A 13,723-nucleotide genomic window follows, 5' to 3' on the forward strand; every position below is an offset into this window, starting at 1 on the left:
TGATACTTAGTAAAGTCGTTGTGAAGATTGAGTTAACAAACATGAAGTGCTTGGCAGATTTCTATTTTACAAAGAGAGAGCAATGGATTTTAGTGTGTAAGCATCATTACAATAATAAAAATGATTTGGTAGCAAACATACATATTTCTAAACACATTACCGTAGTCAGAATACTTGCCACTTTACAGACACACTTGTTATATGCATGAATGTAAAATTCTTAGTGTGAAAAAGTATATTTACTCTCTTTGCACCCAAAATGTTAATTATGAAAAGTAATTAATTACTATGGAATTCTTACTGAACTGCAACATAATTGCCCACTGGCAATGCCTAATGTTTTAAAAATGACTTATTAAGATAACTCATATTCAATTTATAATTCATTTTCAACATTTAATGCATCATTGAGAATGCTTAACAAGAAGTTTTCTTTTATTTCATAAATGTTATTTTTTCTATTAAATAAGCTTCCGAAGTCTCCTCTTCTAGGCAGACTGTGAGAAGGGAAATTTGTATGACTAGCAAATCAATGATACAGCTATACATCAAATGTTATATGTCTAATGTATTATTATAAATTTTATTCACTTTTAATTTTAAAAATATACTGAGAATAGGTGGCTATTTACTCCTTTCATGTTTACTCCATATCTCAATATATTTAAAGACTGTAATTATTTCAGAGAGTAAATCTCACCTTAATTTGCCTTCAAAGCTATTTGACCAGTAAAAGTATCTTGTCATTAAACAAAAAGGCAAGAAATGCTGAGAATTTACAGCGTATCTAATGCTATGTGTGAAGAAGGGAGAGAGAGAAAAAATCTGACTTTTTCTTCAAATTATTCTTAACTAGTATGAACTAGGTAAATTCTATAACAACTTATGATTATCACTGTATTGCAATTTATAGTGTTTACCTGTTCATATGTAATTATCCCATGCTAGACTGTAAAACTCTGAGGTAGAGACCTAGTAAGAAACTGACGATTACAGGTTGCTTAACAAGAGGTTCTTGACTGTTTAAGTGCTTGATAATAGTGGGATGAATGTGTGGTTAAATGAACGGATGAATGATTGAGTGGATGGGGCAGCGTGATACAATGGAAAGTGCGCCCCTGCTTTACTGTTAGCTGATTTTATTCAAATCACAAAATTGCTAAACATCAGTTGCCTCTTCTGCTAAATGGTAGAATTAGATAGACTACATGATTCCTCCCCTACTAGTCTGAGACCTTACCCTCCAGCCTCCTGGCACATAGAGATGGGCCAACTCAGCTCCATCTCCACAGGTCGTCCACTTTGACACTTCAGAACAGGTCTACCTTATGCTGAGTAATACCATGGACCACTGAGTTATAGTTCTTTTACTAAAAGTCAGCTCCAGCTCTAATCTCAGTTTTCAAGTTTCGCCAAAAATTCTTAAGGATTTTTGTCTTTCTTTTCCTCTCTGATTCCTCTATCCTTACCCAACTCGGCTTGTAGTCTCCTTTGCCTGATATTTCTACTCTCAGGCCTCAGTTTCCCCATTTCTATTCCCTAGTCACTGCTGTTGGGTCTATGCTTTTACTTTTGGCTTTGAGGGACACACTGGATTGTGAACTCTGTATGTTTTGCTCATGGCATTTATATCCCACCTGTGCATCCTTCCTCTCTTAATAAGGGGACTAGGATATGCTGTGGGAATATCATTTGTCCCTTATAGGGAAGAGAAACGGGTATATCAGCACTATTTCCCGGCAAGAAAAATGAAGCAAGAAACAGGGCATGTAATTTAATCTGATGGCTTTGTAAAATGTAAACATTTGTAGGAGATGGTATATGACTAAAATGTTGGTAGAACTCTCATAACATTTTTCATTGAGAGTCATATATTATAATATCATAATTAAAGGGAGTTTTAGAGATAAAAAATGTTTAGATATAGATGCCAAGAGTAACTGGAAAAGCTCCACTCCTGGCCATTGAGCTATTGTCACAAAATCCTCTCCAAAATCTGGAATAATAAGAAAACACATTTTTAGCTACAGATTCACCCTGAATTCTCAGTCGCCACCCCTACTCCACTCCCAGTTAACATAGCTGAGGCAGAGTTGCTCAATATCCAAGGCACATGGCCAGTTTTCTGAGTCTGTTGTTCCTGGGTCATCATAAAGTAAGAACTATGGGTAAACCAAAGTACTCCCTGTTCCAATCCAATCCCTGCAATTATACTGAGAAAGGGCATAACAAATTTCTAGTGAGAAAGACTGGATGAAAAATAATGGTTTCCCCTGATTCTAAGTGTACTGCATCAAAAGATATGCTCTACCTCAATGCTATACTGCTCCCTCAGTTATCAAGTGACTATATCTTATCTCCATTCGTTGAGTAACTGGGTTTTTGTCTTGAAATCGGTATCCACATTCTCATTACTGGATACATCCTGTCAAGTAGCTTATATTTGCCTCATCGGCCTAGAATGTAACCACATTTCTACGTCAACTCTCTTAGATAGGCAATCCAGATATTTTGTCTAGTTTGATCTTTGTTAATGTTACTTCCTTTCTGCTTCTTGCCATGTGTTTTAGACACTTACATTTGGGCTTGAATCATTATGTTCCATGTCTGAATTAATTGCCCCATCACTTCTCCCAACCCTGTAGAATCTGCCTAAATTCCCTGTGTTTGCTTTCTTGTCTGGGTAGTGATAGCCCTATGATTTAGGTTTATGGCCTAAGTTCTTTTTATAGAAGGTTAGTCATTTTGGAGAAACAAAGCTGAAATCCATTCTTTATTTTGTTCACCCATTCTTTATGCATATTTATTTGGTATCCTCTAAGTGCCAGTCATTCTTTTATTTAGGCCTTGGGATAATAGAGAAGAACTTACAGAATGATAGGAAGCATGAATATGTAAGCCAGCATTATCTATTAATTTATGTAATGCATATTAAATAAGCACCTATTCTGGGCTAGACAATACGTTTGGCACCGTGGACACAAAAATGAATAAAACAGCTCCTGCCTTCAAAAGATTTATGGGAGCCATAGACATGAAAACAAATCTTTTAATATCATGTGGCATGTCTGCTAATAGAATTAAAGAGGGTAACATGGGAGCATGGATTGATATAAATGACACTGATGAGGTAGGAAGGAGCTTGTATGGTATATTAAGGGGATTGGCCTTAAAGGGAGATGGTAAAGCACAGCTGTTTACTAACAAAGGAGGTAGGCATTGGTTATTTGAATTCAAATCCTTTCTGCACTTGGTAACTCAGGGACCACAAGTGTGTGATCTCTCTGAGTGCTGGTTGATGCATGTGTAAATTGTAGATTAAAATAGAACTTATTTTTATAGGGTCGTTGTGAGGAACAAATGAGATAATTCACATACTTAACCTAATGCCTGGCACATTGTTTGTGCTCAGTAAGCATTTGTCACTATTATCCTATAGGCAATGAGAGAATTCAGGCGGATTTTAAGCAGGAGGATGATATGGCCAAAGTTCTGTTTGAGATAGAGCATAGGCAAAATTGTAAGCGTAATAATTTTGAAAACTGGGCAGTACACTCATTGGCAATGTCTAGTAGGAGCTGATGCTTGTGGGAGAAGCTTAGGCTGGAGGTAGAGATTAAGGATAAATAAGGCTCTAACTATAGTATGAATGGGGTCACTCAGGGAGAGTGTGTAGAGTGGATAATTCAGTTGGCCAAAGATGGAATTGTGTAGAATCCAAAAAATGTAAGGGGTAATATCAAAGAAAGAAATGTCCATGAAAAAGACAAAGTAGGGATGATCATAGATGTGTTTAGTAATAAGCAACATAATGGAGGCTTTCTCCTCCTTGAAATGTCATGGAAAATGATTCCCAGAGGGGGCAAAGAGCTGGGTATTGGGAAAGGAGTAGAAGCTCACCAATTTAATAAGGTGGGAAAGGCACTGTGTGCAGAGAGAATAGTAAGTCCCAACACATGATCTCAGGGAGGCTAAAAGTGAGCAGTAGGTGAACAATACAAAACAATGCAATCAGTGCCCCAATAAAATATTGTCGTGGAGAGGTCTTACAGTGTTTCAGATAGGCTATTGGATAGGCAGAGGAAATGGGGATGAGTATTCCAGCAGAACCACACCTGGAAATGGATGGCAAGAAGAAGAATGAGTAATGACCATACTGCAGCTGAGGGCTCCTTTATAATAAGTCATTGTGTGTTTATTGATAAGTTAGGGATAAGGCTAAGCTGAAAGTTGCTTCCACAGTGCCATGAATTTCTGAAATGTAATGTGACTAACCATATCCTTTTAGTCACAGTAAAATTAAATACCAACTTGATTAATATGAGATCTGATTATGCTATTAGAGAGAAATGTAACCAACATTTTTGCCTTTTTTTTTAAGGATTTTCCAGAAAAGGAGAAGTCCACAGCAAAGGCCCTGGAAGATGTAAAGGCAAACTTTTACTGTGAATTATGTGACAAGCAGTACCACAAACACCAGGAGTTTGACAATCATATTAATTCTTATGATCATGCTCATAAGCAGGTAAGTCGAAGTGGGAAATAGCCTTCATATTCCTGGATTTATACCTTCAGAACACAATATATGCAACTGGCCTTATTTATCCTTGTCTAAGATGCTGAGGTAAAACCATTTTATACCTTTTTTTTCTTGAAGGTTGTGTTTTCTGTTTAAATATTGGGTGAAATACTTTTTCCTAGAAGGAATGTAAAACTGTAGGTTAACTTACAGATGATCCAAGGGTAGATTGACATTTATTTTAGAGTTATGTATGTGGGGGAACCAGGACCCATTAAAAATAGGGCCAGATTCAAAACCACCTAGCTACTTAGTGGCAGAACTAGAACACTGGACTAGTACTAGGACAGAATCTATCAAAGAGTTCTTTCAAGAGTTCCAAGGTATAGGGAATACTAAGTCTTTGGGGAAAAAATTTTCAATATAAGGTTACATTTTCCTAAGAATACCCTCTTAGGAGGGTCAAAGTGATTACTTAATAAATGAACCATCGCAAACAAAGAAAATCTTGACAAAGGCAAAGTTGAGGGGTAATGGCAGGTATAAACACTTCACATCTCATTTTCTTTTTCTACACATGGAAGCTAAGATTCTCTATTTCTATCTGTCTGTGAAAGAGGAGGTTATTGTTCTCATCTGTTAAATTTTATCCTTGCCGCATGAGGTATGAGAATACTAGCCTTTTAGGAATTAGGAGTGTTAAATATCACTAAGAAAGAAATTCCACATGGCCAGAGGATTATTGCTAAGAGCTGAGAAGGTGCACACTCCTAATATCTTTGAATATATGAGTAAGTCTCGTATATTCTAGACCTAGAATGTTTATTCAGAGTGAACAGCAATAAAGGTTTTGACTAGCATCACTAATATTTATTGAGCACATATAAAATATATGGCTTTGGGAGATGCAAGACACAATTTCTAACTTTAAAGATACAGCATGCATATATAATTGACTGGATGTCTCTGACAAGAGCAAGAACAATGGGATGAATTGTTTAGGACTATGATTCCCAAATCTTAGTGTGCATAATCATCACTTCACAACCTGTTAATAATGCAGATTTCCAGATTCTCCTTTAGATATTCTAATTCAATAGTTCTAAGATGGAGCACAGGAGCTTGTATTTTGAAATGACACAAAATAGAATTTTTCAATCATAAATAAAAATGAACTATGTGGCTACTATCCAACTCCAATAGCAATCAGTCTTGTTTCATTTATAGCACCACCACTTACTTCCCCACCCCTGCTACCACCGTGCATTATTTTGAAGCAAATTCCAAACTTTGTATCATTTCATCTGAAAGTATTTCAGGATGAATAATGATGCTTAAACAACATAGCCATCATCATACCTAAAAATTAACAGTATCTTGGTATCAGTGGGTGGTCTTGTTTTCTCATTTGTCTAATAAATGATTTATAAATTTGGGTTTGTTGAAATCAGGATCCAAACCTATCACACTTTTGGTTGACACATCTTTAAGTTTCTTTTAATATATATTTAAACTATGGGTTTTTCACTCCCTCTTTAAATTTTACTCCTTGCAATTTATTTGTTGAAAAACTGTATTGTTTCACAAATTTGAGATTTTACTGAATACAACCCAGTGTTGTCTTTGCACGTTTTCTGTCTTCTATATTTCCTTTAAACTTGTTGTTACAGATAAAATCTGGTCAAATGCAGGTTAACATTTTTTTCTTGGTAAAAATATATTAGAGGGTGTGTTGTGTCTTTCCATAAGGAGGTGTATGATGTCTAGTTTTCTTTCTTTTTATGACTTGAAGTTTGATCAGTGGGTTCAGATACTATTGCCTTGATCCATCCATCATTAAGTACCCCACCAACCTTTTTCCACTAATAGTTCTTGTATCCATAGATGATCATTTGCTTAAACCTATTACTTCATTTGGAGTTGTAAAATGATGATTCTAATTCTATCATCCTTTTGTCATTTATTAGATAGAATATGTCTATAACAGCAAACTTCCCAAAAGTATCACCTAACGTGAATTTTATGTAGGAGTGCTTCAGGCTGCATGTTAAAAAAAAGTCACTCTGGAGATTCAGAGAAATAAGTGACCACAGAATGTCTCAGGGGATAGTGACATTTGACCTGTGCTTTAAGTGTGCATGTGTAAATGTTGAAAAAGAGGCTCAAGATGGGATGGAATTCTTGAAAGTGGAAACACAAGGAACTAAGGTGAGGAAATGGAGGGATATGAGGCCTCTTTTGAAAACAGTAGAAAGTATTGGACTACCAGAGGGTGAATTCTCCACCCTCTACAGTCTGCCTTTCACTCTGCAATTCTGCCTCATCAATTTCCCTTTTTATCACTTTCCTCAATCTTATTTCCATTGGCTTTCCAACATGTTGATAAAACTACCTTTCCTCAATCTTTATATTCCATCTATCTGCCCATTTCTGTCTTTCTTTAGGCTTACTAACACTCTAAGATTCCTAGGCATACTCGTTGTTCAAACAGTGGTTGAGTTTCCACTATGTGCTACTGTGCTGGCTGTTGAAAGTGGACAAATTTAATCCCTAATTTCAGGGAGCCTGTAATCTGACTGGGGAACCTGTAATCTACCTAATCAATCTGTAAAATACATTGATTTAAATATTGTAGAATTTGTATATCTAGGATACTAAGAGAACATATAAAAATTATTTAAGAATGAAAAGATGACAGGTGAGCTAGAAGTCCTAAAGAATGAATTATAAGTTAGCTATGTTAACCAAGAATGGAAAGTCCATTATGGTAGAAAACCTATATCAAGGCATGGGAGCCTGTATCAAGCATAACCCAGAGAAACTGCAAAAGATTTACTGTGATCACTAAAGTCACCATCAGTCTCTTGGAGAGCTCTTTAAAAATCTTTGAAACTGTCCCTCATTCCTCCCATTCTTCTCTTGCAATAGACCTTGTTCTCATTCTTCCTTTTGCATTCTCTTTTCACCATTCATGTTTAATATCACTCCTGATTTTTTGCTAGGGCCTTCTAACTGGACTCCCTGCCTCCAATATTTTCCCTTCTCCACACCAACCTATCCATTTTCAGCCAGATTGATCCTCCCGAACTACCATATTTATTCTATCACTCCCCTCCTTGGAAAGCATCAATGGCTGCTGGCTGACTTTTAAAAAACTCTGAATTACTTAGTCTGTCATTCAAAATGTCCACAGTTTGGCTCGGGCATCCATTTCCAGATTTATCTCCTGCAACCCCAGAACTTCCTTATAGTTTCTTAAAAGATTCATTATGCTTTCCCACCTGCTCTTATTGGCTCATAATCTTCCCTCTGTCTGGGATGCCTGGGGGCTGTATTTCAACATATACTTCAGTAGATTTAATACATAGACTGACAACTTATATCCAGATATAAAAAAAGCTGAGATGTCATGCTAAGCCGATGTAACAGCATTTTCCAAATTCCTTTTGATCAACACATTCATATTGTACAGAATTTTGTACATGCTGCCCACTTTGGGAAACATTGGAATAATTAAATTTGCCATAGACCTCATAAAACTGCTTTCTTAGATAAATGTTGAAATACTTCCATCTAAAGATTTATTTGGGCCCAAAATATTTTGAAAATTACCTGAATTCTAAATGAAGCTGAGTTTACAATTTGCCTTTTAAATGCAACTGAATTTTATGTACAAGAAATAGGAAATATGCACTAAAGTAAAATATGCAAAATCTTTTTTTTTTTTCCCCAAATCCCAAAGCTAAATATTTCTACTTGGTTCTTGCTGGGGATTTGGATGAGAGTATTTTCTGGCCTAAATAATATGAACAGTTGCCTTAATTTTATTTTCCATGTGGATTCAGAGTAAATATCTGGCCTCTTGTGCTGAACTTCCAACAATATGGTCTTTTGGTACACTTAGAAGTGAATCCAAATTCACATGGAATTAATTCTATTACTCATTAATGAATAGTTTAGAACTAGAAACAGGGTAATCTGCATTACCTCTCTACCTCCTCTTATTTATAATTACTCAGGATCCTTCATTTTAATAAGTGATTTCTAAAGCTTTTGTGTTACCTTGTATCTAAATTGCAGTCCTATGTGTTTATTTTATTGCAAAGCTTGTATTATTTACAGATTTATTGTAATTCTAGAGAAGTAAGCTAATATGTAACTTTAAATAATAAAGTAAAATAATCTGGGATTCATAGCTTTAAAGTAATTCCATTGGACATTTAATAATGTTTTCTATAATTTAATAAAACTTGAGATATGTTTCTTGTAGAAAAAGTTTATCAGTAACAAAGCTGATTTTTTTCTGTTTCTTCAACAAGGAAAAATTGAATTTCCAGTTTTGACAGCCACATTCTATACCTAACTCATGTTTTTGGAAATAACTCGATTGTTTCAGCTATTGCCTTGAACTTTTAAAAATTCTGTGTAAATGTTGAGCATTATTACTAAAGCAATTTGAACATGTATACAAATTACAATAAAGAGAGTTGTATTGGATAAAGAGAGCACTGTAACTATTAATATAGCTAACATGTCAGTAACAATTAATTACTTCTGAGACTACCAAGTCATAATCCCTTTCTTGGGACTATTAGCTGCTAATGCATAATATTGAAACAAATAATACACATCCTCACAAGCAGCACAAGTCTCTCCTGCCCCAGAGACATACTGGCTCATCTCAGCTTAGAAAAAACAAATGAACCGGATCCCCGTACAATTAACCCATAAAAATACCTTCAATAATAAAAAACAAATCCACTTTCAGATCCTCCACATGTGACACTTAATCCTCCTAATCTTCGTTTGCTTCACAATAGAATTTATTTTCACTCTGGAGGAGCTGTTCACTTCTCAAGCCTGGATTTGAACTCCAACTGATTCATTCTTAAAATGTTATTTTGGATTCTCCCCATCTCTACCTGCTCAAGATAAAATAAACAAAACAGAATTATCTTTTGTCATCTTGATGCCAAAGGGAAAACATTCCCAAAGCTGATAATTGAATTTAATCCAGTTATTCTTGCTTTGTTCCTACAATTTGATTTATATTTTATCCAAAGACTGCCCAATGATACATTTCAGCATAGTATATTTAAGCTACTAGTCATCTTAATATGGCAACAGGATTTAAAAGTATAGTTAATTTGTAGGCTTGGCAAGATTGAAGAAGAAATATAGACTAGAGTGTCTAGAATGAACACTGAGAACCATAAATGTTGGTAAAATAGAATAATACTTATTTCCTGCTGTATTTTGTATTCCATAAACCCAGGTTTCTGGTAGATTTTATATTTCTATATCTGCGCCACCACCCTCCCCCAAGAATTACCCAGCAGTAATTGGAAACTCTATTAGCAAAGAAGTACAAAAGAACCAAAACTGATCTTAGCTTCTGAATCATAATTCACCTCTTCTAAAATACTGCTTTCACCCTGGCTAAGAGACCTTTTGATCTCAAGGTGAGCTCCCAACTGAAAAATAAATTAAAAATATATGTTCTTGTTCTTTCTGTTTTTCAGATGTGCTAAGTGATTTCCTGCCTTAGTGTGTTTGCCATATCTCTTTCTTCCAGAGCTGTTTTTTCAGATGACTTTCAACTTTCTGATTCCTCTTTTCATTTGTCTCTTAGCTCAATGTCATCTCTTCTGTAGGATCTTTCCTTTGCATTCTAACTCAAGTTAGAATGTTGCCACTTCTCCAGATAATACCCTATTGGCACTGTCAGTGGTGGTTGGAGTCAGGCTACACTGGCTCTCCAGAGCCAACTGTTTAATATTCAAAAAATTTGTGAGCTGGTTCTTAAGCCACTGGTAGATTGAAATCAGCCATGATGGGAGATCCACACACACTACAAATAGGGCTTTATATGTTTCATTTGATTTTTCCAGAGTTGATATACCAGCACACCATACTGACCCTGCTACTCTGTCCTTTGTCAATATATTCTACCATCATTGACTAATCACTTCTTTTTTCCTTTATTGAGATATAATTGACATATATCACCATGTAGGTTTCAGGTTACAGCATGATGATTTTTTTAATTTACCATTTTAATTGTTTAAAAATGTACAATTCAGTGATTTTTGGCATATTCCCAATTTATTTACATATATCATGAAGTGATAATTATGGTAGGTGTTGAGTTATTTGTTTTTGTACTGAGTTGTATGAGTTCTTTATATATTTTGGATATTAACCCTTTATCAGATATATAACGATAATATTTTTGCCCTTTCATAGGTTATCTTTTCACTTTGTTGCTGGTTGGGATTACTACTTGGGCACTGTAGGTCTGAACTCAGTCTGCCAAGATCCAAGTGTCGTTAAGACCCCTCACCCCAATTCTCTGTCCCCATGGTTGAGCCCTGAAGATTCCCTTGCAATCTGGGGCAAGATCAGAGTAGGGGCTCCCACAAAGTGACCCACAATGCTGGGGGTAGGGATTGGTTGTCCGCCCTGGGTTTTCTTTGCTCATTGGAGAAACTGGAGGCTGAAGGGAGACCTCTCCATGTGATGCTGCACTGGCCTGGGGGAGGGACAATGCAATCAATGTGTAACTTCTTCTCTCACCTTCTGATTTAGTGTCTTGGTCTCTGTGGTGCAAGGGGTACTTTAGCCTCACCCCTGTGTTGTAGGATTTTCTCAGTGATGTCTTATTCTTGAATAGTTATTAGTTGTTCTTCTCCTGAGGGGGAACAAAGTCAGCAATCACCTATGTCACCATCTTGGTGATGTCACTCCTTAATCACTTCTTAGGTAGTTAGAGTGAATACTATAATGAGCAAAATTAGCTCTCTAATCCCAAGTTCTTTATAATTATTGAGCAAAACCTGTCATGAAAACACATTTTTATAATTTAAGAAAATACTTGAGCCCATATTAATGCTGAAGTAGTGTTCCACTTGAAGAATTTTAGACTTTACTCTATGGGAAATTGCTAGTCTTCATGGGCTTTTAAGCAAGCAAATGATATTATCAGATTTGTGATTTAGAAGAAAAAACCTAGAAGCAGTTTAAGGGTTGGAACACAAGGAAGAGAGCTTGGCTCTGCCGTCAGATGGGAGCCTAAGAGCCCAAGAGATATGACTGAAATATTTACAGCAGTGACAAGGAGAGGAAAGGAGAGGGGTACATTCAGAAGACTGTCAATGACTTACAACATATGAACACATGGTCTACCTCACTTGTAATCATATAAATACAAACTTGAAGAGTTTTTCAAAAAAATGGTGTCAAATATGAAAAAAGAATACTACCCAGTGTTGACAAGATGTGAGATAATAGATACGGTTAAACATTGCTTGTGGGGATATAAATTGTCTCAATTTTTTGATGTTCAGCTTTGGATTACTTATCAAAGACTTAAAATGTGAATTTTTCCTATGAACAATTCCATCTGGCATGTATTCTAGAAAAATAATCACATTAATTCCAAAGATTTATACATGAAGATATTTAAAATAGAAAAATACCAGAAGCAATCTAAACATACAATGAAAATAAAGTGGCTAAATTATGATGCACATAAACTGAAATACTGTGTAAAAGTTAAATTACATTTTACATCTATCTATCTATCTATCTATATATATATATATATATTTTTTTTTTTTTTTGCGATATGGAGGCCTCTCACTGCTGTGGCCTCTCCCATTGCGGAGCACAGGCTCCGGACGCACAGGCTCAGCGGCCATGGCTCACAGGCCCAGCGCTCCGTGGCATGTGGGATCTTCCTGGACCGGGGCATGAACCTGCGTCCCCTGCATCAGCAGGCAGATTCTCAACCACTGTGCCACCAGGGAAGCCCTGGATCTATATTTTATACAAAATTAATTCTTAAAAGGAATGCTTAGATACTTGTTTATATTAAAAATTAAGGAATATATAAGTATGAAATGTTAAGTAATAGCATTTAATTACAATTTGGTCCATATCTTTTTAGATAAGTTTCTAAATACTTATTATCAAGTCATAAACTCTTGTATAAAACATAAACATAAAATGTGATTATACTATACACATTATTCTGCCTTCATATGTTTTCACTTATATCTTGTCAGTCCATAGGGATTTGTATTTTATTGTGTTAAGTCAATGATCAGAATTTATGTCACTGTGACTTGTAGTTTTTTTTTTATGTGACCCTCATAAGGTACTGTGATTACTTTATAATTATATTTTCTTTCTTGTATACCTATTTTTTCCTGGAGTTAGAAACTACCTTATTTTTATATTTGCTCAATTTTTTAAAACCACTGCCTATTTCTAATTCATCTCTGAACTATTTACCGTACATAAGAAAAAAGTCTGATTCAGACATCAAATTCAAAACATCAGATAAATGAAATAATAGATCAGTCCTTGTCCAGCCCCTCCCTCTTCTGGTGAAGTCCTGGGTCTTTCTGCTCCAGTGTTACCTGGTTGCCTTCCAGACCTGCTGCACAGCTGTTCTTTTGGGACTTCTCTTTATCATCATCCTATGAATGCTTTTGTTTCTCTCTTAGGCTGTAGTCCTTGTTTCCTTGATCTCATGATTTCCTATATCTTATTTTATTCCTCCTTTTGGTGGAAACTATTTTCCCAAAGCTTCCTAAGGAAGAATACACACAAGGTAAAATTTGGGAGCCCTTGTCTGTCAGTAAATATAAATGCGTTTATTCTGTGCTCACATTTTATTTATTTTTCAACTGGGTTTTAGCCTTTAGTGTTGCTGTTGAAAAGTTATATGTCATTTTGGCTCTTAATCCTTCTTTTCACAAACTTTTAGACTTTCCTCTTCATCGTTTCATTTTATAATGATGAAACGTTATAAAAAGAATTGAGGACAGTCTCAGAGACCTCTGGGACAAAATTAAATGCACCAACATTTGAATTATAGGGGTTCCAGAAGAAGAGAAAAACAAAGGGTCTGAGAAGATATTTGAAGAGATTATAATTGAAGATATCCCTAATATGGGAAAGGAAATAGTCAGTCAAGTCCAGGAAACACAGAGAGTCCCATACAGGATAAATCCAAGTAGAAACATGCCAAGACAAATATTAATCAAACTGTCAAATATTAGACAAAGAAAAAATATTAAAAGCAGCAGAGGAAAAGCAACAAAAAAATGTACAAGGGAATCCCCATAATGTTAACAGCTGATCTTTCAGCAGAAATTCTGAAGGAGAGTAGGAAGTGGCATGACATATTTAAAAGGA

The 13,723-nt window shown here is 35.6% G+C and overlaps 1 protein-coding gene across 1 annotated transcript in view; it reads left to right on the forward strand.

Annotated features, from left to right (window-relative positions):
• The window catches only part of ZNF804B (zinc finger protein 804B), a gene marked incomplete at both ends in the record, with an annotated part of 496,853 nt that overhangs the window by 410,138 nt on the left and 72,992 nt on the right, over positions 1 to 13,723 (forward strand). Inside the window, one exon of the mRNA XM_082662415.1 lies at positions 4,382 to 4,525. Coding sequence (XP_082518541.1) covers positions 4,382 to 4,525 — 144 coding nt within the window. The remainder of the gene's footprint in view (positions 1 to 4,381; positions 4,526 to 13,723) is intronic.

This window comes from Grampus griseus (genome assembly GCF_964374135.1).
Source record: "Grampus griseus genome assembly, chromosome: 9".
In the NCBI taxonomy this organism is placed as follows: Eukaryota; Metazoa; Chordata; class Mammalia; order Artiodactyla; family Delphinidae; genus Grampus; species Grampus griseus.